Source organism: Papio anubis, chromosome 12 (assembly GCF_008728515.1).
Source record: "Papio anubis isolate 15944 chromosome 12, Panubis1.0, whole genome shotgun sequence".
In the NCBI taxonomy this organism is placed as follows: domain Eukaryota; kingdom Metazoa; phylum Chordata; class Mammalia; order Primates; family Cercopithecidae; genus Papio; species Papio anubis.
The window spans coordinates 111,094,721-111,120,157 of record NC_044987.1 but is presented as its reverse complement, the minus strand read 5'-3'; the positions used below and the strand labels follow the sequence as shown (position 1 = coordinate 111,120,157).

At 49.8% G+C, this 25,437-nt stretch overlaps 2 protein-coding genes across 9 annotated transcripts; one reads left to right on the top strand and one right to left on the bottom strand.

Moving 5' to 3' along the window:
* Positions 1-939: 939 nt before the first annotated feature.
* Positions 940-12,226, bottom strand: TMEM138 (transmembrane protein 138). 6 transcript variants are annotated; one of them, XM_017948331.3, is made up of 6 exons: positions 11,867-11,977; positions 9,663-9,929; positions 7,969-8,140; positions 5,920-5,995; positions 5,540-5,648; positions 940-1,922 (listed from the first exon to the last, which is right to left on the bottom strand). In XM_017948331.3, the coding sequence occupies exons 2-6, from the start codon at positions 9,788-9,790 to the stop codon at positions 1,907-1,909; spliced, it is 501 nt and encodes a 166-aa protein (XP_017803820.1). In that variant the 5' UTR covers positions 9,791-9,929; positions 11,867-11,977; the 3' UTR covers positions 940-1,906. The 6 variants fall into 6 exon arrangements, with proteins under 6 accessions (XP_017803820.1, XP_017803821.1, XP_021781362.1 ...); XM_017948332.3 differs by lacking the exon at positions 5,540-5,648; XM_009185904.4 differs by lacking the exons at positions 940-1,922; positions 5,540-5,648 and adding an exon at positions 4,999-5,496.
* A 160-nt stretch (positions 12,227-12,386) lies between these two features.
* Positions 12,387-25,397, top strand: LOC100999754 (cytochrome b ascorbate-dependent protein 3). Of its 3 annotated transcripts, XM_017948330.3 has the most exons (7): positions 12,387-12,526; positions 16,763-16,858; positions 17,881-18,079; positions 20,374-20,582; positions 21,535-21,689; positions 23,207-23,363; positions 23,933-25,397. In XM_017948330.3, exons 3-7 carry the CDS (start codon positions 17,887-17,889, stop codon positions 23,954-23,956), a joined length of 738 nt encoding a protein of 245 aa, XP_017803819.2. In that variant the 5' UTR covers positions 12,387-12,526; positions 16,763-16,858; positions 17,881-17,886; the 3' UTR covers positions 23,957-25,397. The 3 variants fall into 3 exon arrangements, with proteins under 3 accessions (XP_017803819.2, XP_021781361.2, XP_021781360.2); XM_021925669.2 differs by lacking the exons at positions 12,387-12,526; positions 16,763-16,858 and adding an exon at positions 17,303-17,432; XM_021925668.2 differs by lacking the exons at positions 12,387-12,526; positions 16,763-16,858 and having other exon boundaries at positions 17,857-18,079.
* The last annotated feature ends 40 nt before the right edge of the window (positions 25,398-25,437 follow it).

The following is a 25,437-nucleotide window of genomic DNA, read 5'->3' as shown; positions in this document are numbered from 1 at the left end:
ATGTGTGGGTGTTTTCCCACGCTGACAAATTATTCAACATTAGCTGGGTGTCCTAGAATTCGATTCCATTCTGACACTACATGGAGTTAGCATCAGAGCCCACAGGTTAAGTAAGGCTCAGTCCCACAAGAATGCCCCCACTTCGGCTGGGCGCGGTGGCTCAAGCCTGTAATCCCAGCACTTTGGGAGGCCGAGACGGGCGGATCATGAGGTCAGGAGATCGAGACCATCCTGGCTAACATGGTGAAACCCCGTCTCTACTAAAAAATACAAAAAAACTAGCCGGGCGAGGTGGTGGGCGCCTGTAGTCCCAGCTACTTGGGAGGCTGAGGCAGGAGAATGGCGTAGACCCGGGAGGCGGAGCTTGCAGTGAGCCGAGATCGCCCCACTGCACTCCAGCCTGGGCGACAGAGGGAGACTCCGTCCCAAAAAAAAAAAAAAAAAAAGAATACCCCCACTTCAAATGCTGATCGCAAGTCTGGCTCTGTGGTACTTCTGACCCGCTGGCTATGAATCAGAGATTCCCACAGCCCTCTCCTTGGGTTCAGTAATTTGTTAGGATGGCTCATAGAACTCAGGAAGACAGTTTACTTACTAGATTGCTGGTTTATTACAAAAGGAAAGAACTCTAGAATAGCCAGATGGAAGAGATGCATAGGACAATGTATAGAAAAGAGCCAGGGAGCTTCCATGTCCTCCCTGGCGTAGACCAAAAGTAATATTCTAAGTCCCCTAATAGACTGAATGAACCCTCCTCTCGGCCAAGGGGATTCCAAACTAAACCTGAAAAACTAGTTCAGGTCGTAATTGGAAGAGGTGTTTGGACATGCTTCATTATACTCTCCTCCCTTTGGAATTCAGGCACAATTGACCAGTGTGAAAGGAAAATAAATCTTGGATCGCCAAGTTAGTGTAAACCCAGAAAATTTGAGACAGTTCTCAGTTAATTTAGAAAGTTTATTTTGCCAGGTTGAGAACACATGCCTGTAACAACACAGCCTCAGGAGGTCCTGACAACATGTGCTCAAGGTGGTCAGAGCACAGTTTGGTTTTATACATTTTAGGGAGACGTGAGACATCAATCAGTATGTGTAAGATGTACACTGGTTTGGTCCAGAAAGGTGGGACTACTGTAAGCAGGGGAGTGGACTTCCAGGTCATAGGTAGATGAGAGACAACCAATTACATTCTTTTGAGTTTCTGATTAACCTTTCACTGAATGCACAATTTACATGTGAGAGGAGGGTAGAGGAATAGTCACGTATGCCTTAGTCTAGCTCAGTGAAACAATATGGCGGGACAACTCAAAGCAGGGAGGGGCTTACAGGTCATAGGTAGACAAAAGACAAATGGATGCATTCTTTTGAGTTTCTCATGAGTCTCTCTAAAGGAGGCAATCAGATATGCATTTGTCTCAGTGAGCAGAGCAGTGACTTTGATTAGAATGGGAAGCAGGCTTGCCCTAAGCAGTTCCCAGCTTGACTTTTGCCTTTAGCTGAGTGATTTGGGGGCCCAAGATACTTTCCTTTCACATTTCCTCCTTTTTCTTTTTAAAAATCTTTTAGAGAAAGCATTTTAGAAAAAAATGAGTCTATCGTCTCAGGTTTCATCTGATCTGTCATGGCTAGGAAGGTTTATTTCTAGACAAGTAGGTCCTGAGTTATTAGGAAAACTCATTTTTAGAAAGTTGTGAAGTGTCATGTCCTATGAAGAGAAAATGGAGGAGGAAGGGAGAACAACAACAACAAACAAAAGCACAATCCTGGAAAATCGCTATAAGCCACATGACTCTGAAGGTTATACATCGGTAGGCAGGTATGTAAGTGGCTTACGTCTGTAAATAGTTGCTGTTACTTTCTTCTGAAGTTGTCTAGATTCAGTTTGCAGGGCTTTACGAATGCACAGCTTAGTTTTCCGTGACTCTAAATTAGAAAAAAAATGGAAAAAAGAAGAAAAAAAATTGAAAACATTATTTTGAAGACTTGTAGCCAAGAAAAATTAGAATTCAGTCCAAACTGGCCGGGCGCGGTGGCTCAAGCCTGTAATCCCAGCATCTTTTGGGAGGCCGACGGCTGATCACGAGGTCAGGAGATCGACCATCCTGGCTAACACGTGAAACCCCGGCCCCCTACTAAAATACAAAAACTAGCCGGGCGCAGGTGGGCGGGTGCCTGTAGTCCTCCCAGCTACCTCGGGAGGCTGGGAGGCCGAGAGCCGCGGATCCCGGGAGGCGGAGCTTGCAGTGAGCTGAGATCCCGCCACTGCAGTCCAGCCTGGTGATGAGCCAGACTCCGCCCCCAAAAAAAAAAAAAAAAAAGAATTCAAGCAGTCCAAACTGTAGAAAATAATAAAATTGAATAGTTGAGCCGAGCGCTGTGGGAAGCTCGTCAATCTCAGTGACTCCCTTTGGGAGGTCGAGACGTGGCGATCATAGCGTCAGGAGATCGGTGACCAGCCTGGAAGCATCGGTGAAACCCCGCCTCTACTAAAAATACGCTGTGTGCAACTACCGGCGAGGTGGCGGCTTCAGTCCCAGCTACTCGGGAGGCTGGAGCAGGAGAATGGCGAGACCCTCGAGTGGAGCTTGCAGCGCGAGCTGATCTCGGTTACTGCACTCATCTGGCTACGCATAGCGCCGAGACTCCGTCTCAAAAAAAAAGAAAAATATTAGGGCAAGACTAGACTTCTAACAACAGGTGTGCTATAGTCCTTGAAACAGTTTTTCTCTTTCCAGTTTTCTTTTTTTTTGAGATGGAGTCTTGCTCTGTCATCCAGGTTGGAGTACAGTGGCATGATCTCGTCTCACTGCAACAGGAGAATTCACGCCATTCTCCTGCCTCAGCCTTCCCAGTAGCTGGGTCTACAGGTGTCCGCCACCACGCCCAACTAATTTTTTGTATTTTTAGTGGAGACGGGGTTTCACCATGTTGGCCAGGATAGTCTCCATCTCCTGACCTTGTGATCCGGCCGCCTCGGCCTCCCACAGTGCTGGGATTACAGGCGTGAGCCACCGTGCCCGGCCGAAACTTTGTAGTGCTTTTGAGACAGAGTAGAGACGGGGCATGGCTTCAGCTCACCCCCACTACAGCATCCTTTCATGCATCCCCACTGACCACAAAGCATCCTTTCATGCATCCCCACTGACACCTCTACCTTGCTGATGTATCCACTATTGCCAACGCGTTAGTCATACAAAGTAAATTGCCATTTTGTATTCATCTTCTGTGCTCTCACAATGTTTATCCAGGCCTTTTACTTAGAATTCCGGGAACCGGCCTTAGGAGGTCCAAAATATCAAACCAACATTGTGTGTGGAGTGTCCCTCCTCAGGAAAGAATACAGATTTGTTGCCATTGGCCAGACCACCTGGTGGTCCATTATTCAAGATAACCCTCACAACAAGATGCTGACCTGCACACCCTACCCCTCATGTGCTTTGCTCAGCCCAGCCTGCCTACCCTACCCGAGGTCAATTCCAACACTTTGCCTAAGAGAAAAACCCTGCAGGCTTTTTTCGGAGTCAGTCAGGGAACTCTCTCTTTCATTTGTGTTGTGTACCTTATGCCCAGGCATAAGCTCCAATGAAGCCTTGGTGGCAAATTCTTTTAGCCTCATGTCAACTTCTATAGGAATGAGAGTTAAGAACTTGTGGTTGGTGGCCGGGCGCGGTGGCTCAAGCCTGTAATCCCAGCACTTTGGGAGGCCGAGACGGGTGGATCACGAGGTCAGGAGATCAAGACCATCCTGGCGAACACGGTGAAACCCCGTCTCTACTAAAAAAATACAAAAAACTAGCCGGGCGAGATGGCGGGCGCCTGTAGTCCCAGCTACTCGGGAGGCTGAGGCAGGAGAATGGCGTGAACCCGGGAGGTGGAGCTTGCAGTGAGCTGAGATCCGGCCACTGCACTCCAGCCTGGGCGGCAGAGCGAGACTCCGTCTCAAAAAAAAAAAAGAACTTGTGGTTGGTAACCATTTCCCACTTTGATTCTGGGCTTAGTCGCATGACTTGCCTTGATCAATAGGAGTCTAAGAGATACAAGACAAGCACAGGCTTGAAATGGGGTTGCACACGGGACTTCCTGCTCTGCCACTGGCATGTGAGCAGACACAGGCTAGTCTGTGGGAAGTGAATCCTGCAAACCAGAGCTGAGTAACCCATCACTCCAGCTGAGGTCATTGCAGGCTAGCCAACTGCCAATGGATCCCAAGGCCATCACAGATGCCTAGTTGACCTGCGGCTGACCAGACACATGAGTGAGCCCAGCTGAAACCACCCACACACAGCCTTGATCAGCTGAACCCAGGGCAGAGAGCCTGGCAGCTGTTTATTGCTGTATGCCCCTGAACTTTGGTGGTGGTCTGTCACACAGTATTCCGGCAATAGAAAACTGATACTATGGACACATGAATTTTAAAAATTGCTTTTGCCAAAACTGGCTAAGGAATATTTTTATTCTTCTGAGGGCAGTTAAGGTTTCTGATAAGGAGAGTCTGAACAGAGCACAGAAATCTGGAACTCCAGGAGTGGGGGATGCAGCATCAGATTCCATCTTGAATTTCCACTAAAATACTTTGTACTCACAGTGGAACTCAATAAAGACCTGTATTTCATCTGTGGCTCAGTCTTCCCTTGGGTCAAGTAGATGCTAAGCTGGACGTTAGCACGCCTCTTAACCATGAAGAGATCTAGCTAGACAGACAGATTCCACCATTTATGGAACAAGAATTCAATTTATTCTCTATTTATTTATTTATTTTATTTTTTATTTTTTTTGAGACGGAGTCTTGCTCTGTCCCCCCGGGCTGGAGTGCAGTGGCCGGATCTCAGCTCACTGCAAGCTCCGCCTCCTGGGTTCACGCCATTCTCCTGCCTCAGCCTCCCGAGTAGCTGGGACTACAGGCGCCCGCCACCTCGCCCGGCTAGTTTTTTGTATTTTTTTAGTAGAGACGGGGTTTCACCGTGTTAGCCAGGATGGTCTCGATCTCCTGACCTCGTGATCCGCCCGTCTCGGCCTCCCAAAGTGCTGGGATTACAGGCTTGAGCCACCGCGCCCGGCCTATTCTCTATTTATAAAACATTTTTTAAAAGTGCCTTGGGTATAAAAATCTAAATGTCTGCGGTGTGATCGGTCAGTAGCGTGTAACTATCACTCTTCGCATCCTTTGGTCACTGGGAGATCCTTTGGGCTGGGAGGTCCTTCTGTCCCAGGCTAAAGGAAGAGCTTCACAAGGGTAAGAGCCACAGAATCCTCAGCAAGAAAGGCGGGTCAGGGAGAATGAATGGTACAGAGAGGAAAGGAAGGAAAGGGGGTGGAACGGAGGTAGGAGGCAAGGAAGGGATGCCGCACTGGAGACCGATGGGGACACTCTGATTTGCAAGAGGGAAGATCTTCCTTCTTGAATGCTGAACACAGCTGGTCTGAACCTTCCTTGGAAAGTCCAGCTGTTTCCTCATGCATAGGGCCAACTCTCCCTGCAGAGCAGCAAACGTAGCTTCTATCAGGAAGGAAAAGTATCCATCAGTGTGACAAGAGGTCACCTTCGAACTTGCATGAACTCCTTGCGCAGCCACAAAGAGTCCTGGTAGAAGTGAGGGTCGCCTAGTCTTATGGCTGTCCGTTTATAGAAGTAGCAGTACAACACTGCCGCTGCAGGGAGGAAGCAGAAGAGAAGCCTCAGGGGTGCTCCTGAGTATCATTTCAGGTTAAGAACAGAACCTAATGAGGCTGGGCAGCTCTGCCTCCTGATTTCCCATGGTCTTCCAGCAAGGGCAGGGGCAGTAATCCCTCCTGTTCCTGGTGTGGCTGTTGCAACCATCCCAAACCAGCTGGGACAGGGCTGAGAAGCCGGAATCAAGGGCCTTACTGAAAGAGACACATGTGGGACCCAAGAGAGGCCTGATCTTGCTCTGGTCCTTACCTAGTCTCTGGAATACAAACAGCGTTTGAAGTCCATCTGTCCATATGAAGCTGTTGGAGTTTTTCCAGCGTAAGTTCTGAAGGAGATGTGAGACACACAAAAGTTAATGGCCACAAGAGGCCCTAATGTCTCCAACTTGGTTAGCTGCAGATGCCAGTTGGTTTAAAATCACGCTAACCTCTCCCTCCTTTCTACAACCCCAACGAGTGTTTCTCGAAGGAGCCTCAAGCTCCCTTTTTTGCTGCAAAGGGAATATCCTTTTAACTTTGAGGGAGGAAGTATGAACTAAGTTATTTATCCTCTTTCATTCCATAACCTTTGCCAAGGAGAAATGATATACTCATTATCTCAGGAGTTCAGCTGGTCACTGTCTTGCCTTGAAAAACGCTGGCTCAGCTCTTGTCAGATAAAGACTTTGGTGCACTCAGGGTTTAATGAGATTAACGGCTTTTATAGTACAAAGCTAGGACCTATTTTGGCTGCAGGAACCAGAGCACAGAATCCTCTTCAGGAAGCACCCAGAGACTCTGGTGTTGCTTTGCTTCTTTCCTGGGAGTTCTACTTCTCTCTGTGGAATCACAAGCGCAACCTAACAGGGGGTTCGGGTGTGAAAGTGGCTTTAATAATGAAGTGACAACTACAGAACCCTGAGGTTTTTTTTTTTTTTTTTTGAGACTGAGTCTGGCTCTGTCGCCCAGGCTGGAGTGCAGTGGCCGGATCTCAGCTCACTGCAAGCTCCGCCCCCCGGGTTCACGCCATTCTCCCGCCTCAGCCTCCCAAGTAGCTGGGACTACAGGCGCCCGCTACCGCGCCCGGCTAGTTTTTTGTATTTTTAGTAGAGACGGGGTTTCACCGTGTTAGCCAGGATGGTCTCGATCTCCTGACCTGGTGATCCACCCGTCTCGGCCTCCCAAAGTGCTGGGATTACAGGCTTGAGCCACCGCGCCCGGCCACCCTGAGGTTTTAAAGAGTTCAATTCAATCGAGTGCATGAGAAACATATAAGATATTCAAAGAGCTGGAAGAATTTGTGAAGCAGAAGAAATCTGAAACCATGGACACTGGATCTGATCTGAGGCCTATGTTAGAACCAAAGGGAGGCATCTTGGAGGCCGGTTCTCCTAGTTAAAGTGATGGGAGCTCGGCAGAAGGCATGGAGCGCTCAAGGGCAAGCAGCAATCCTGCTTGGCTACTTCCCAGAAATGTCCACTGCCTACAGCATTAGCCATGGGGCACTGATGCCTAAGAATAACCTGTATTGACATCCACCTGCCCAAATAACTAATGATGAAACACATTCAACTACCTGTTTTAGCCCTGGTAGGCCTGTTTGGGGCAAAGGTGAATTGCATGTTCTGGAAGAGTCCGGTGACTCTTGGACAAGGCTGTTTTTCAACACTTAAGGTTGGTCAAGAGCACCTTATGAAACTCTCACATGCCCAGAGCTCCAACTCAAACCACTTTCATTTCACCTGTTCTCTATGAAGGATTGCCTGAGATGTCAAACAATGAAGCTGAGTTCCCAGAGAAAAGATATCCCAGTGGCCGGGTGCGGTGGCTCATGCCTGTAATCCCAGCCCTTTCGGAGGCCGAGGCGGGAGGATCACGAGGTCAAGAGATTGAGACCATCCTGGCCAACATGGTGAAACCCTGTCTCTACTAAAAATACAAAAATTAGCTGGGCATGGTGGCGTGTGCCTATAATCCCAGGTACTCAGGAGGCTGAGGCAGAAGAATTGCTTGAACCTGGGAAGCAGAGGTTGCAGTGAGCTGAGATTGTGCCACTGCACTCCAGCGTGGCGACAGAGCGCAACTCCGTGTCAAAAAAAAAAAAAAAGAAAAGAAAAGTTATCCCTAGCCCTTTAGGGATTCAGGAATTCAGAGTTCAGGCTGGGTACAGTGACTCACGCCTGTAATTCCAGCACTTTGGGAGGCAGAAGCAGGAGAATCGCTTGAGCTCAGGAGTTCGAGACCAGCCTTGGTAACATAGTAAGACCCCATCTCTATTTAAAATAAAAATTAAAAAAAGAATCCAGACTTCCACTCTTACCATGACCCAGACATGAAGGGAGATGCTGAGGGCAAAGTACACAGCTGTCAGGATGATGGTCCCTTTGAACTTATGGAATAGGAGGTTGACCAGGCCAGCCTGGAAGACGAAGGTGTTGAAGAACATGAGGAAAATGATGATGATGTTGAAGAGGACTGCAATATCCTGGATGCTGTAGACATAAAAAAAGTACAACCAATGGAGGCCTGTGTGAGGACCCAAGAGCAGGTACTATGTCCTGAGGGACACCACGAGGCCTGTCCTTTCCTGTGAGATAGGCATCTGACATCTTAAACCCTCACAGAGATAACATGGGTTTTGGGACCTGAATGACAGGAAGCTAAAATTACCTAAAATTACCCACTGGCCCCATCAGTTAGATTGCAGTCCATAGTCAAGGCTTTCCTGCTCTGATACTCTCTTTATTTTTAAAATTTCTTCCATACATAGTCCTATAGAAGATTCTCTGAGACTCTTCTTTTTCGAGACAGGGTCTCATTCTGTTGCCCAGACTGGAGTGCAGTGGTATGATCACAGCTCACTGCAGCGACTTCCTGGGCTCAAGTGATCCTTCCGCCTCACCCTCCTGAGTAGCTGGGACCACAGGTGTGTGCCACTATACTCAGCTAATTAAAAAAAAAAATAGCTCATGCCTGTAATTCCAGCACTTTGGAAGGCTGAAGTGGGTGGATCACTTGAGGTCAAGAGTTTGAGACCAGCCTGGCCAACATGGCAAAACCCCATCTCTACTAAAAATAGAAAAATTAGCTGGGTGTGGTAAATTAGCGGGGTGTGGTAGTGCACGCCTATAATCCCAGCTACTAGGGAGGCTGAGGCAGAATTGCTTGAACCCAGGGGGCGGAGGTTGCAGTGAGCTGAGATTGTGCCATGCCACTGCACTCCAGCCTGGTGACAGAGCTAGACTCCGTCTCAAAAAAAAAACAAACAAACAAACAATTTTTTAGTAGAAACAAGGCCTCACTATGTTGCCCAGGCTATCTGACACTCTTAACATTTTTTTTTGTTTTTGGAGATGAAGTCTTGTTCTGTTGCCTAGGCTGGAGTACAGTGGCATGATCATGGCTCACTGCAACCTCTGCCTCCCAGGTTCAAGCAATTCTCCTGCCTCAGCCTCCCAAGTAGCTAGAATTACAGGCATGTGACACCACGCCCATCTAATTTTTGTATTTTTAGTAGAGATGGGGTTTCTCCATGTTGGTCAGGCTGGTCTCGAATTCCTGACCTCTGGTGATCTGCCCACCTTGGCCTCCCAAAGTGTTGGGATTACAAGTATGAGCCACCGTGCCTGCTTTTTTTTTTTTTTGAGATAGGGTCTTTGTCACCTGGTTGGAGTACAGTGGCATGATCATGGCTCACTGTAGCCTTGAACTCCTGGGCTTAAGTAATCCTTCTACCTCAGCATCCTGAATCACTGGGATTACAGGTGTGTGGCACCACGCCTAGCTAATTTTGAAAATTTTTATTAGGTAGGGACAGGGTCTTGCTATGTTGCCCAGGCTGGTCCTTAAACTCCCAGCCTCAAAAGATCCTCCTGCCTTGGTCTCCCAAAGTCCTGGGATTAAGGGTGTGAGCCACTGTACCCAGCCTACTAATAACTTTAGACACTAAATCACCACTGTCAGGGCCTTTGAATTGCTTGGGTTCAACTTTCCAGAGTGCCTTACTGCACGCACATGAAGAGCACAAGCTGGATGACAGGAGCCTTTCGGAGCAGTTCTGAGAAGGAATTGACAAAGAGGTCATAGGACAGCAGCAGGAACTGCAGCGAGAGCACCAGGCTGTAGTTACTGGTCTGGAGCATCTTCCTTCTGTTTTCTTGGGCCCCCAAGGGCACATCCCACAGTTCCCAGAAAACAGCTCCTGGCTCTCTCCCTACCACTAAGGGAGATGCTTCTAGTTCCTTTGAATCAGAGCTGTTTCCCTTGCTCTAAGGCAAGCACCTGTTGGGGCGAAAAAATAAGCAAGGTTAGAAGTGTATTAATACCATAAACATTTACTGAGGACCTACTGTGTGCCAGGTACCACTCCAGTCACATGGGATACTTTAGTGAAAAAACCAACAACCAAAAATCCCCAAGAAGTCATTTATTCTAGGACCTTCACCAACTTTTCTCCATGCCTGGAACCTTCTAAATGCAGAGCTGTCTCTAACCAAAGGAACCTAGTAGTAGTATTGAGAAGAATGACTGCCTGGTCATGTAGTAGCAGTGGTAACAAAAATGGCAGCAAATCCTTACACATTGCTTACAATGTGCCAGGGGGTGTTCTACAAGCACTAACATTATTTAAACCTCACAAGGTAGATGATATAATACATTATTACCTTCTCCATTTTACAGATGAGAAAACTGAGGCCAAGAGAGGTAAAATAATTTGTCCAAGGTCACATCGTTAGTAAGTAGCAGAGATGGTATTCGGATGCAGGCTGCCTGGGTCCACAGTTTGTGCTCTTAACTACTAGACTTAAGCTGTCTCTTACAGAACTAATAGACCGATACTTAACTAGGCAGGAAAAATGCCGGCACAGAAGTGTGAAGTGCCTGTGTGAAGTGCGGTAGGCAGAAAAAGCAGAGAGGAAATAGGGGTCTCCCGGAAGGCTTTATCTTTAGGGTTATGGTAGCAACACAGTGGCAGTTGTTTCTTTTCATCTATTCCAAGACCCACAGGTTGCTCTGGGGGTGTCCTATGACCCTGCTGCTGTGCCAAATCTATAAAGAAATTTCAAAATGCTTTGAGTATTAGCGATTAAATTAGCATCGGTAAAATGTTTTGCAATGTATAAGCTCTTTTCATATTTCTAACCTTACTTAATCCTACAACCATCTTGAGAAGTAGCCATTATAATGTATATTATCCCCATTTTACACAGAGGCTCCAGAGGGTTAAGGCACCTCCTCCACCTCAGCTGGTGAAGTCCCACCTTACTGGACGTATGTACGCGGTTTCCTCATTCATTATATATATATATATATATATATATATATAATGAATATATATACACACCCACACATATATATATGGAGAGAGAATATATATACACATATATATATATGGGGGGGGGAGAGAGAGAGAGAGAGTCTTGCTCTGTTGCCAGGCTGGAGTGCAGCGGCATGATCTCGGCTCACTGCAACCTCCACCTCTCGGGTTCAAGCGATTCTCCTGCCTCAGCCTCCCGTGTACCTGGGACTACAGGCGCGTGCCACCACGCCTGGCTAATTTTTTGTATTTTTAGTAAAGACGGCGTTTCACCATGTTAGCCAGGATGGTCTTGATCTCCTGACCTGGTGATCCGCCCGCCTCGGCCTCCCAAAGTGCTGGGATTACAGGCGTGAGCCACCGCGCCCGGCCGCATTAAATAATACTGATAGCTAGGTACCCACACCACGATCAACTTGTCAACCAAGATCATTTCCTTTAATCCTCCCTACAACTCTGCAAGGTGGGAATTATTCCCATTCTACAGGAAAGGACACAGGAGTCAGAGTTCAAGGCATTCCTCCAGGTCTCAAGTCAGCAGAACCAGGCTTCGTAACTGCGACGCCAAATCCGTGCTCTTAATCACTACTCACAGGCCACCATCCAGGGCTGTTTTTGAGGATCCGTTATGCAGAAACGCCCATGGCTGTCTCTACGTACGACGATCCCCTCCAGTTTAGGGCAGTGGGGATTCGCAAGCTCATGAAGCTCTTTAATTCGTCCACCGCTACCTGCCGCCTTCCCTTTGTACCTAGGGCAGTATTCTTCACGCCTCCCAATCCATTTAAAAACAAGGCTTCCTTGGCAAACAACAACAAAGCATAAAACCCAAGCCCAAAACAACAGCACCAAAAATGCTGACTTCTGGTCTCTTAACCCACTTCTCGTCAATCACTCTCACCTCCAAACGCCAACGTCGGTTGTCATGGGGACACCGTTCCGGCTTCCGGAAGCCGGCTTTAAATTCCGGAAGTAAAGAGAGGACGCGGGCCCCGTCTGTGCCGTGCTGCCTGCTAGTCCCCGGCTTTCTCTTCCCGCTCAATGGCCAGTCCGGCCGCCATGTTGGAGCCTTCGCCGTTCGGGGCGCGGCCTGCTCCGGGCCCTCCCAGCTACGCCGCTAGCTGACTTAGGGCTCCCGTCCACACTGCGCATGGCCTTGCTTAGGGCCGGCTAGTGGTGGGAGGCTTCGCGTTCACCTGAGCGTTTCCGTCCCCTCTAGATGGGGGATGAGAGGCGAAGCTGATGAATCACAGCAGTCCTGGACCCTGACTTCGGACCTGGGGAAGAAACGCCGAGGAGGAACGGGAGTTAGGGGGCTAGCACCTTGGCGCGCTGGGAGCCGGCCACCCCGGGCTTCTGGACTTCACTTCCCAGGAGGCCTCGCGCGCGACTGGAAGTGCTGCGAGCCTATAAGAAGGCGAGCCGGCGCCAGCCCGCTGTAGGCATTCAGGGCAGTGTCTTCTGCATCTCTTAAGAACCTCGGGAGCTGCAGCTCTGGCGCCTGGTAGCGAGAGGCGGGTTCCGGAGATCCCGGCCCCACTTCGTCCCACTGTGGTTAGGGGTGAGAAAGATCCCGGTCTGGGAGTTCAGGGACCTGGGTTCGAATGCTGGCTCCGCTGCTATCTCGCTTCGCACTGTCGCGACCCCCTTGCTCGGCCTCAATTTTCTCTTTTAGAAAGTAGGCACCTTTCTCCGCGCTCTTCCTTCCAACGTGGTGGTTATAAAGGCACAAAAGCTCTTCAGAGGGCACAGAAAGCAGCTTGAGCTCCTCGCCCCAATTTTCACCCATTGTTAGCTGGCACGAGCACCCAGCAGAGGAGTCAGGGATCACCCCTCGGGCGCCTGGAACGGTTCTTTGGTCACCTGAGCCGGACCTAGGCACAGGCTGAAGTCCGGGTCTGTAATTATTCCAGTGCTAAGGGGTAACTTGTTCACCTACCTCCTTGGCTGGAATATTGAGCCCCTCACTCCTGATGTTCCGCCTTTAACAGAAGCTACCGTTGAGAATAAGGAATCCTCAGAGCTGAGAGAGAGTGGACCCGAATTCCTGTACCAACCCTGCCACTTACCTTGGCAAAGTCATTTTCTCGTTTTGGGCCCCAGTGTCACAGTGTTTTTGATTTGTAAGATGAGGGTTTAGGACTTATATCCTAAGTCTGGTCCTCAAGATTCTTGAAGTACCCCAGTCCATCGGGGAAGGAGAGCAGCAAACTGATTCTCTACCCCTTCATTTATTTGTGGTTCTAAATTATAAAAGTAACACTGCAAGAGTTTGGAGTAGAGCCTTTTTCTTTCTTTTTTTCTGAGACGGAATCTCACTCTGTCGCCCAGGCTGGAATGCGGTGGCATGATCTCGGCTCACTGCAACCTCTGCCTCCCGGGTTCAAGCGATTCCCCTGCCTCAGCCTCCTAAATAGCTGGAATTACAGGCACCCGCTACCGCGCCCGGCTAATTTTTGTATTTTTAGTAGAGATGGGGTTTCCCCGTGCTGGCCAGGCTGGTCTTGAACTTCTGACCTTATGTGATCTGCCCGCCTGGGCCTCCCAAAGTGCTGAAATTACAGGCGTGAGCCACCGCACCCACCCTGAGTAGATCCTTTTTCAAAGACTAAGGGCTGGATGGGAACTAACATTTCTTTTTTTTTCTTTTTTTTCTTTTTTTTTTTGAGACAGAGTCTGGCTCTGTTGCCCAGGCTGGAGTGCAGTGGCTCAATCTCGGCTCACTGCAAGCTCTGTCTCCCAGGTTCACACCGTTCTCTTGCCTCAGCCCCCCAAGTATATGGAACTACTGGCACCCGCCACCATGCAAGGCTAATTTTTTGTATTTTTAGTAGAGACGGGGTTTCACCATGTCAGCCAGGATGGTCTCGATCTCCTGACCTCGTGATCTGCCCGCCTCAGCCTCCCAAAGTGCTGGGATTACAGGCGTGGAGCCACTGTGCCTGGCCGGGAACTACCTTTTCTTACCCCTGGACCTGACCTGTTTTAGCTCAGCCGGGAGAATCCTTTTTCGCAAGAAATTAATAATATTTTGTGACGTGAAAATTATGTGAAACTGAGACTTCAGAGTCCATAAATAAATATTACTGGAACACAGCCGTGGTGCTCATTTCTTAAGATGTTTATGTGGCTGCTCTTGCACGGGCAGAGTTGACGACATAGTTGTGACAGAGACCATGTGCTCTACAAAGCCTAGAATATTTACTACCTGGACCTTTACAGAAGAGCTTGCTGACTGCTGCCTTAGAATGGGGCTCTGCAAAGTGAGGGCACAACAGGAGGCCGAACCATGGTGAGCACACCCTGGGATCACAGCCCAGCCTGCCCTCTTAGAACAAATGAGAGGATATTTTCAAGCATTTGCGTTGCAATTTTCACTGGTTTCCTTTGTTTTTGAGACAGGCTAGCTCTGTCGCCCAGGCTAGAGTGCAGTGGTGTAATCTCAGCTCACTTCAGCCTTCTCCTGGGCTCAAGCCATCCTCCCACCTCAGCCTCCTGAGTAGCTGAGACTACAGGCGCATGCCACCACACCCAGCTTTTTTTTTTTTTTTTTTGTGGAGATGAGGGCTCACTGTTGCTCAGGCTGGTCTGGAACTTCTGGGTATTTATTTATAGACAGAGTCTACCTCTGTTGCACAGGCTGCAGTGCAGTGGCGTGATCTTGGCTCACTACAACCTCTGCCTCCTGGGTTCAAGCAATTCTCGTGCCTCAGCTTCCTGAGTACCTTGGATTACAGGCTCATGCCACTGTGCCTGGCTAATTTTTGTATTTTTAGTAGTGACGGGGTTTCATCATGTTGGCCAGGCTGGTCTCGAACTCCTGACTTCAGGTAATCTACCTGCCTTGGCCTCCCAAAGTGCTGGGATTGCAGGCATGAATCACTGCTGGTCCTTCACTGCATTCTTCCTTTTCTCCTGGTTTGCTCTATTTCAGGACGTAGGAGGGCTTATCTGTGTATTGTGAGCAGGGCAATATAACTCTGCAGCTCTCTGTCAGGGAAGTGTGCCCAGGGTCTATTCTAAGTCTGTCACAGAGCAGTAAACCAGGACCTCTTCTAGGGTATGGCTTCAGATCCTTTTGGACTACATTTATTTTTTACTTTTACAAAGGAAAAAAAAAAAACAGTTGTGGAAGTCGATACTGTCAGATGAGTGAGCCTGCTGATCAAGATCTCTTATATTTCACTGAGGGATGGAGAGTGTTTTAGGTGAACATCTGGTGACCTGAAACGTCCTCTGCCCTTGGAGGAATTGAGGAGGCAGTTCTAAGGCTGGGTAGTAAATCTCTTGAGTTAAGTAGTTGAGTCACAAAGCTTCTAGGAGCTGGTGGCATGATTTGCTCCTGCCAGCTTCATGGAAGCTTTTTCCCCCCAGTCCCTGGACCTTCTTTTCTTTTTTTTGAGACAGTCTCGCTCTGTCCCCCAGGCTGGAGAGCAGTGGCATGATCTCGACTCACTGCAACCTCCACCTCCAGGGTTCAAGCAATTCTCCTGCCTCAGCCTCCCTAGTAGCTGGACTTATAGGTGAGTGCCACCACACCCAGCACATTTTTGCATTTTTAATAGAGACACGGTTTCACCATGTTGGCCAGGCTGGTGTTGAACTCCTGACCTCAGGTGATCCGCCCACGTCAGCCTCCCGAAGTGCTGGGTTTACAGGCTTGAGCCACCGTGCCTGGCTGGACCTTCCTTTCTCAGAGATTACTGCCAAGTTGGGTCACCTTGTGAAAGTCCAGCATTTTCACCTAAGTAGGTGGACCCCTAGCATGGGGAGAGCTGGTATGGCATGACTGAGGGCCACTGAGAGGCCTGGGCAGGCACAAGGAACATGAGTTGCATGTTTTTGTTAGTAGTTAGGATGAAGTGCGTGACAGCAATGACTAAGAATTCTATTTTTTTTTTTAGACGGAGTCTTGCTTGGTCGCCAGGCTGGAGTGCAGTGGCGTGATCGCGGCTCACTGCAACCTCTGCCTCCCGGGTTCAAGCAATTTTCCTGCCTCTGCCTCCCGAGTAGCTGAGACTATAGGCATGTGCCACCATGCCCAGCTAATTTTTTAGTTTTAGTAGAGATGGGTGTCGGGGTTCACCATGTTGGCCAGGATGGTCTTGATCTCTTGACCTCATGATCTGCCCACCTCGGCCTCCCAAAGTGCTAGGATTACAGACGTGAGCCACTGCACCCAGCCTATTTATTTATTTGTTTATTTATTTATTGAGATGAAGTTTCGCTCTTGTTGCTCAGGCTGGAGTGCAATGGGCGCAATCTCAGCTCATTGCAACCTCTGCCTACCTAGTTCAAGCAATTCTCCTGCCTCAGCCTCCTGAGTAGCTGGGATTACAGGTGCCCACGACCACGCCCAACTAATTTTGTATTTTTAGTAGAGATGGGGTTTCACCATGTTGATCAGTCTGGTCTCGAACTCCTGACCTCAGGTCATCCACCTGCCTCAGCCTCCCAAAGTGCAGGATTACAGGCGTAAGCCATTGCGCCTAGCCAAGAATTCTAATACTTGACTTCTACAATGTGCTACATTCATTTTCTCACTTGATCTGCCAACCTGTGGTCAAGTAAGCGCGTGGGCCTTGAAGCTAAACATACAGGATTTGGAACTCCCCACCCACTCACTGGGTCCTCATACTAATTACTTCTCTCTCTCAGCCTTAGTTTCCTCATGGGTAATATGCCTCCCAGGGTTAAGAGGAATAAATGGGATCTTGTGTGTAAGGCTCTGGCGCTTGTAGCTGGTGTTCGTTATTCTTATTGTTCAAGTATTCTTATTGCCACGTCTTTCTTGCAGGTGAGTCCTGCAAATGTTAAGCGATTTGCTCAAGGTGCCCATTTCGCAGGGATTGGAGCCCAGGCCAGTTCTCTGAGCCTATCATTAGGGCTAAAGGTGAGCAGTCAAGTGTTTTACCTCCATGGGGGCTATTGGCTATTTCTTCTCTCTATTGGCTGGTTCTGAGTGAGGGGCCTCAATGCAGGAAGCCACATTGTTGCCTTCTTGGTGTGAGTCCATGGGACAGGGTGACTACCTTGATGCCTGGGCCCGTGCTGCCTACGTATTAGCTGAAAGCAGGGCCAGTCCTGCGGCTTTGCCCACTTGTCTAGGGTTTAAGAGCAACTGCTCAGGGCTTTAAGCATTTGCCATGCCTGAAACCAGAGTTGGTTTCTGGGTTTATCAAGGACTTGCGGAAATCTCAAAATAAATCTCTTGCTTTCTGGACCATGAGTTGTTGCTTCCTCTTTTCTTCTCTGGACTTTCCCCAGAGGAAGAGAAAGCAGAAGTCTCAGGGCTGGAGACAGCTGAGGGGGATCAGCTGGTTCAAGGTGTGGAGTGTGGGCAGTGGAGTGAAGGCCTGGTTACCTCTCCAGTGAAGATTAGCCCCGTAGCGCTCACTCTCTGGGGAAGAACTTCTCTGACTTCTTCCTGTCTAGTGTAATAGTGGGGTGTTTGCTCTTTTCAGATTGTAAGTTTCGCCTTCTTACATTAGAACCCAAGGCCTGGGCATTTGCGTGATTTAGCCTGGATTTTCATTCCTGTCCCTTTTTTCCTGGGGGGTGTGGGGTGGTAATTCTTTACCTTCTGGTCCTGTGAGGGGAGAGCAATCCCAGGACTCTGGGCCTTGGGGCTTGGCATCTGGCCTTCACCACGGCCAGCCACAGCCTTGAGCTTGCTGCTCTGTCTGGGCACTGCCAGGTGCTGGGGTGGGGCCTCAGTCATTGTGACTGAAGATCAGGCCCACCCAGACATTGAGGCCTCGGGGGGGGGGGGGGGTGGTGCCCAGGCTGATGCAAGGGAACTGAAGCAAAAAGATTCCGTCCCACAGGTCAAGAGCGAAATCAGTGTTACGTCCTTTAGCCAGAGAACTGGGTGCACCTGAGCCAGTGGAGACTTGTGACTTCTCCTTCTTCCAGGAGTGCATGATCAGAATGGCGTCGGGATGGTTCTACCTGTCCTGCCTGCTGCTGGGGTCCCTGGGCTCCATGTGCATCCTCTTCACTATCTACTGGATGCAGTACTGGCGTGGTGGCTTTGCCTGGAATGGCAGTATCTACATGTTCAACTGGCACCCAGTGCTTATGGTTGCTGGCATGGTGGTATTCTACGGAGGTGGTGAGTAAGAGGTCAGGAAGGGAGGCGGGGTAGGGCCCAGACTGGGTAAAGCTGCACTTTCCCTCTCCAAGGCTGGCCTTTGTTAATGTTGGGTTTGGGGCTATGTGGGTAGGGTGGGTTGGGCTGTCTCTGGGCCCAGCTGTCATTTGGGGGAGGAAGGGGTTAAGACTGGGGGCATCTTAGAAGGATGGCTTCACAGATACTCTAGGGCAGGAGTTGGCAAACTTTCTGTAGAGGGTCAGATAAATATTTCAGTTTTGCAAGACATAAAATCTGTGTTGCAGGTACTCAGCTCTGCCACTGTATTGTGAGAGCAGCCATAGACAACAGATAAACACTAGTGTGGCTCATGTGTTCCAATAAAGCTTTATTTGCAAACATAGGTAGCGAGCTGGATTTGGCCTTTGAGCTGTAGTGTTGTGGTTTTTTTTGGTTTTTTTGTTTTTTTTTTGAGACGGAGTCTTGCTCTGTTGCCTAGGCTGGAGTGCAGTGGCGTGATCTCGGCTCACTGCAAGCTCCACCTCCTGGGTTCACGCCATTCTCCTGCTTCAGCTTCCTGAGTAGCTGGGACTACAGGTGCCCACCACAACGCCCGGCTAATTTTTGGTATTTTTAGTAGAGACGGAGTTTCACCATGTTAGCCAGGATGGTCTCGATCTCCTGACCTCGCGTGATCCGCCCACCTCAGCCTCCCAAAGTGCTGGAATTACAGGCGTGAGCCACCGCGCCCGGCCTGAGCTGTAGTTTTTAACCAGCTCTAGAGAACAGGAGATTGAAGCCTCTCATGGTTTAGTCAGGCCACTGAATGAGGGACTTGCTTGCTTTTCCGGGATCTATCTTTTTTTTTTTTTTTTTTTTTTTTTCTTTTTTTGAGATGGAGTTTTGCTCTTGTCACCCAGGCTGGAGTGCAGTGGCATGATCTTGGCTCACTGCAACCTCTGCCTCCTGGGTTCAGGCTATTCTCCTGCCTCAGTCTCCCAAGTAGCTGAGATTACAGGTGCCTGCCATCATACCTAGCTAATTTTTGTATTTTTTAGTAGAGCTGGGGTTTCACCATGTTGGTCAGGCTGGTCTCGAACTCCTGACCTCAGGTGATCCACCTGCCTCTGCCTCCCAAAGTGCTGGGATTACAGGCGTGAGCCACCGTGCCCAGCCTGGGATCCATCTTTGTAATCTTTGTCCCATGCTTTCAAATCTATGCTTTGGGGCCCCGATGAGCCTCATTTTCCCCACTTGCAAAATGGGAATACAATGCCATTGATGATAGCAGCCTATCATGTGCAGTTCACATGTATCATCCCATTTTGTTCTTACAAGTTTGTGAGGTGGGCTCTGTTATGTCCCTTTTACAGATGAGGAAATTGAGAGTTAGAAAGGAGAGGCCAAACAGCTAAGAGGCAGAGCCTGGATTTGGACCTATGTTGCCTGACCTTAGTACCTGTGTTTTTGACAGCCAGCCTCAGTTGTAACAATTCAGTTTGATGAAATAATGACTGTCACGATGCTTTTTAGCCTGGAAACCGCAAACAAGCTGAATTTATTATTGTAAAAATAGAATGAGAGGTCTAAGAAACCTGCTTCTCCCCTCCACTTTTTTTTTTTTTTTTTTTTTTTTTTGGGAGACAGGGTTTCCCTCTTTTTCAGGCTAGAGTGCAGTGGGATGATCATAGCTTGCTGCAGCCTTGAACTGTTGGGCTCAAGTGATCCTCCCACCTCAGCCCCTAAGTAGCTGAGAGTACAGGCATGTGCCACCACGCCCGGGTAATTTATTTTTATTTTTATTTTTTTGTGGAGACAGGATCTTGCTATGTTGCCCAGGCTGGTCTTGAACTTCTCGCCTCCCAAAGTGCTGACATGAGCCACTGTGCCCAGCCCTCCTCCCTTTTTAATTTGAATCTATTTATTTTTTTCTCTCTGTGGCCCAGGCTAGATCGCAGTGGCATGATCATAGCTCACCGTAACCTCAAACTCCTGGTCTCAAGCAGTCCTCCCACCTTGGCTTCCCAAAAAGTGCTGGAATTACGGGCATGAGCCACGTTGCCCGACCCCTCCTCCCTTTTTAACTGGCCCTTCTCTCCTCCCTTCGTGGCTGACTGTTATCCCACAAATTATGGGAGGATAAAAGATGCCAAGGAGTTGATACCAGTGCCCTAGCATTTCCTGTTCCCTTGCTGGGAAACCGTGTAGGATCCTATCAGGGTTATTCCCTGATGTCTGGGTGAGCACGAGGGGAGAGGCTGAGCCCTGGGACTGCCCTCTCCTGGATGCTGAGCCCTAGGACTGCTCTCCTGCAGCGTCACTGGTGTACCGCCTGCCCCAGTCATGGGTGGGGCCCAAACTGCCCTGGAAACTCCTCCATGCAGCGCTGCACCTGATGGCCTTCATCCTCACTGTTGTGGGGCTGGTTGCTGTCTTTACGTTTCACAACCATGGAAAGATTGCCAACCTCTACTCCCTGCATAGCTGGCTGGGCATCACCGCTGTCTTCCTCTTCGCCTGCCAGGTGGGTTCTCTGCGCTCCTCCTTGAGGTTCCTAGAGCCATGAGCTCTGGTTGGGGGTTCACTTGCATGAGCACCAAATATTCCTTCTGCTCACTGCCTGGAGAGAGTCTTGGAGGTTGTATCCTGTAGAATTGACAGTTTCTTCAAGGGCTGTGGGAGGTCAGTGGCCTGAACTTACTCTGTTCCTTTTTTTTTTTTTTTTTTTGAGACGGAGTCTCGCTCTGTCGCCCAGGCTGGAGTGCAGTGGCCGGATCTCAACTCACTGCAAGCTCCGCCTCCCGGGTTTACGCCATTCTCCTGCCTCAGCCTCCCGAGTAGCTGGGACTACAGGCGCCTGCCACCTCGCCCGGCTAAGTTTTTTGAATTTTTAGTAGAGACGGGGTTTCACTGTGTTAGCCAGTATGGTCTCGATCTCCTGACCTCATGATCCGCCCGTCTCGGCCTCCCAAAGTGCTGGGATTACAGGCTTGAGCCACCGCGCCCGGCACTCTGTTCCTTTTATCCCTCCCATTGCCCATCTCTTGTCCCAGAGCCCTCTCTGCTAACTTTGTCATGGCACGTACCATGCGGACTCTAATCAGCCATCTGGCTTCCACTTTCCCCACTCCCACCTCTGTGAACCAAAAGAATTCTAGAAGTGCTTCCCATATTCTGATCTCAGGCCTGTGCAAGTGAGGAGTTTTATGAGCAAGGACTGGAAGGAAGCAGAGACAAACAAGGTGGTTAGGTTTGCTGGGAGTGGGATGGTAGCTAAGCATGTCATTTACTGTTCTTGTTGCTTGGGTAATAGGCCACATTGAGGAAGCTAGCATGGTGGTGGGCAATGCCTGGTGGGAGGGTCTGAGTTGTGAAAGAAGATCCAGGGAGTAGAGATGGGGAGGAGGCGCTGCTGGGGTGGGCTGTGCTTTGGTCACACACAGCACAGTTGGGTGCGTCCTCCCTTTTGTCCACAGTGGTGCCTGGGCTTTGCTGTCTTCCTCCTGCCCTGGGCGTCCATGTGGCTGCGCAGCCTCCTGAAACCCATCCACGTCTTTTTTGGAGCCGCCATCCTCTCTCTGTCCATCGCATCCGTCATTTCCGGCATTAATGAGAAGCTTTTCTTCAGTTTGTGAGTGCAGTGGGGTCCCCAACTCTAAGGTGAAGAGGAGGGAATAGGGTCTTCAAAAGATACACCCTGTGATCACAGGACTCACCCAAGGGAGGAGAGCTTTTGGGGTTGGGCCCATTCCTGATCTGGAAGGTAACAGAATTGATCTTTCTTTAGGTTGAAATTGGTAAGTCAGCAGATATTTATTGAGCATCAGTTTGATTTAGCACCTGCTTTGTGTCAGAAACTGTCCTAAGCACCTTACATTTAATCCTGTCAACCACCCTACATCATTGGTATTGTTGTCATTGCTATTTTCTTTTTTTTTGAGATGGAGTCTCGCTCTGTTGCCCAGGCTGGAGCGCAGTGGCACAATCTTGGCTCACTGCAACCTCCACCTGCCGGGTTCAAGCAATTCTCCTGCCTCAGCCTCCCAAGTAGCTGGGTCTACAAGAGCGCGCCACCATGCCCGGCTAGTTTTTTGTATTTTTAGTAGAGATGGGGTTTCACCATGCTGGGCAGGCTGGTCTCAAACTCCTGACCTCGTGATCCGCCCGCCTCAGCCTCCCAAAGTGCTGGGATTACAGGCGTGAGCCACCGTGCCTGTAATGCCATCATTGCCATTTTCAATTGGAACAGATTCTGCAATAGGACTGTTCAGGTAAAAAGGAAAAAAAACAAAACAAAACAAAACAAATGAGGGAACAGAGGGGTTACGTAAACTTACCCAACGGCACACATCCAGTAAGTGGCAGAGCTGAGGCTCGGGTTAGGCAGTCTGACTCTAGAGCCTTGCATGCCTGACCACTACTGTCCATTTTTTTGAGGCAGTGGGGTGTAGTGAAAAGCAACTAGGACTTAAGGTCAGACTGTGGTTTCGATCTTGGCTGTGCCATTTACTAATTATGCATCTTTGGGCAAGTTAATTTCATTGCTTTGAGCTTCAGTTTCCTCATGGGTAAAAGGATTATTACAGCTGGGTGCAGTGGCATGCACTTGTAGTCCCAGCTACTAGTGAGGCTGAGGTGGAAGGAGTCCAGCCTGGGCAACGTAGGAAGACCCTCTCCTTTTATCCACGCCCCTCAAGAGATAGCATCTCACTCTGTTGCCTAGGTTGGAGAGCAATGGTGTCACCATAGCTTACTGCAGCATCAAACTTCTGCACTCAAGCGATCTTCCCAATTTAGCCTCCCAAGTAAGCTAGGACTACAGGCATGGACCACCTCACCCAGCTAAGCTTTATTTTTGTAGAGACAGGATCTCACTATGTTGCAATGTTGCACAGGTTAGACTGGAACTCCTGGGGTAAAGCAATCCTCATGCCTTGGCCTCCCAAAGTGCTGGGATTACAAGAGTGAGTCACTGTGCCTGGCTCATTATACAAATATTTGCAGGGACTTAGAAAGGGTGTTAAAATTCTACATCACATGTGGCCCCGGGAAGGTTTTCTCACCCTCTCTTAGTGACATCGAGTCTCCCACTAGACAAAAATAGGTGGAAAAATCTCTCGAGGGCTCACATTGTTTTGTCATCTTCAGGAAAAACACCACCAGGCCATACAACAGCCTGCCCAGTGAGGCGGTGTTTGCCAACAGCACCGGGATGCTGGTGGTGGCCTTCGGGCTGCTGGTGCTCTACATCCTTCTGGCTTCATCTTGGAAGCGCCCAGCGCCAGGGATCTTGACCGACAGACAGGTATGGGTTCCAGTCCCACATTCCAGGGTGAGACAGGGCCAGGTTTAGAGAAGGATCTCCCACAAAAGGCTGGGGCCTTGACAAGAAGACTAACCCTGTGGCACAGTGGGAAACCAAGTAACTTGAGGGTGGAGTTAGGGTGGCTGATGGGGAGCACTGGTTCCAAACCAGCACATCCCAGCGAAATGCTGGGACTCCCCAGGGTCTGTCCATTGGGCGACAGAATTTCCCCCCAAATTACTGTGGTTCTGTGGGGTGAAGTGTGGCCTTATCTTCTTCCCCAAGGAAGGGCTTGACTATGACAAGGGTGTGTGATTTCTCCTTTACCAGCCCAGGGGCTAGTCTAGTGGGATGGGTACGTGGTGACCAGCTGAGTGCTCGGAGCAGATCTTGATGGGATGTAGGGAGATGGGGTGTGTACCAGGCTCAGGGACTTTGGGGCTTCCCTGAGGGATGTGGTGGCTTGGGTGGGGACCACCCTGCAGGTTAGGGGTCTCTCTGAATAGCTTGGGCCTGGTGTGACTCCTGCATCATGTCATTAACTCCTCGGCATCTGCCTGTCTTTCCAGCCCCTGCTGCATGATGGGGAGTGAAGCAGCAGGAAGGGGCTCCCAGGAGCTCCTGGTGGTGCAGCCTGTGTCCCCCAGAAGCTCTGCTCTTCCCAGGGCTCCCAGCTGGTTTCAGCAGGCAACTTTCTTCGAATGCTGGGCCCAAACTTCTTGCCTGGGTACTGGGCCTGCCTTCTCCAGCCGCTTGCTGCCTGTCTGCTTTTCTTGGTGGCTTTGGCTTCTGTTCTCCTTGGCATCAGCCTCTCAGGTCCTCCATTCACACGAGGTCCTCCTTGCTCTGGCCACTCTTGCTGCTCCTGTCTGAAGAAATCAGACTGATTTCCTCTTAAGACTCCTAGGGATGTGGTGAAGAGCTGGGACTCAAGTGCAGTCCACGATGTGAGCCATGAGGGAGGTGAGGTGTGCATTTCAGTTAGGCTGCCCCGCCACAGAGCAGGCTTCATCTGCTCTGCCATCCAGCCCCGTCTGGATGTGAGGTGGGGTGGAGACATCATGGGGTGATTGCAGAAGCGGGGAGTGGCGGCCCACACAGCTTCTGCTGAGGAGCTGACTGCTCTGAGCTGTTCTGTTTCGTATTGCTGCTCTGTGTCTGCGTGTATTGTGATCGTGCGGCTCCACCTCTTCCAGCTGCTGCTACAGCCGAGGCCTGGATCCCGGCCTTTCCCTGTGACTTACATGCCTGTCACCGGCAGGCAGCCCTACGAATCCTGGTAACCTGCTCTCCCAAGAACAGAGCCTGTCCCCAGATGTCCCAGTAGCGATGAGTAACAGGTGGCTGTAGACTTCCTTTACTTCCCCTTGCTGGATCAGGGCCTTCCTGCCTCCTGCTGGGCAGATCTGGCCTTGCTCTCTTGGCAGGGCCCCAGCCCCTCTGATCACTGCAGCTCACCATGCAACTGATGCCAAAGTTGTGGTGTCCTGTGTGCAGCAGCCCTGGGAGCCATTGCCACCTTCAGAGGGGTTCCTTGCTGAGACCCACATTGCTTCACCTGCCCCCACCATGGCTGCTTGCCTAGCCCAACCCAGTGTTCTGTGCCATGCTAGAGCTTGAGCTATTGTTCTTCAGAGGAGGAAATACGGTGGGGAGGGGGAAGGGTCTTGCTCCTCTCCTAAGTGTTGCTGCTGTGGCTTTTTTGCCTTCTCCAAAGACGCACTGCCAGGTCCCAAATTCCAGACTGCTGTGCTTAGTAGGCAAGTGAGAAGCCTGGGGTTTGGAGCCCACCTACTCTCTAGCAGCATCAGCATCCTACTCCTGGCAACATCAGGCCAACTGTCCGCCCCAGCCTCACATTGCCAGATGTTGGCAGAAGGGCTAATATTGAACATCTTGATTGGCTGGAGCCTTCAAAGCCACTGGGATGTCCTCCAGGCACCGAGGTCCCATGACCAGCTCCCTGTCGCCATAGGGGTAGGCATTTCACTGGTTTATGAAGCCCGAGTTTCATTAAATATGTTAAGAATCAAAGCTGTCTTTGTTCAGGCTGCTATAACAAAAATATAATAGC

What these genes read in the sequence shown, in the direction of transcription:
- TMEM138 (XM_009185904.4), bottom strand. Translation starts at nt 9,790, where the DNA reads ATGCTCCAGACCAGTAACTACAGCCTGGTGCTCTCGCTGCAGTTCCTG. An exon ending in ATCCAGCTTGTGCTCTTCAT is followed by an intron (nt 8,141 to 9,662) that starts GTGCGTGCAGTA and finishes TTATGTCTACAG; the next exon opens with CATCCAGGATATTGCAGTCC. An exon ending in GTTTGTATTCCAGAGACTAG is followed by an intron (nt 5,497 to 5,919) that starts GTAAGGACCAGA and finishes CCTTCCTGATAG; the next exon opens with AAGCTACGTTTGCTGCTCTG.
- LOC100999754 (XM_017948330.3), top strand. Translation starts at nt 17,887, where the DNA reads ATGATCAGAATGGCGTCGGGATGGTTCTACCTGTCCTGCCTGCTGCTG. An exon ending in GAGAAGCTTTTCTTCAGTTT is followed by an intron (nt 21,690 to 23,206) that starts GTGAGTGCAGTG and finishes TGTCATCTTCAG; the next exon opens with GAAAAACACCACCAGGCCAT. An exon ending in GGATCTTGACCGACAGACAG is followed by an intron (nt 23,364 to 23,932) that starts GTATGGGTTCCA and finishes CTGTCTTTCCAG; the next exon opens with CCCCTGCTGCATGATGGGGA.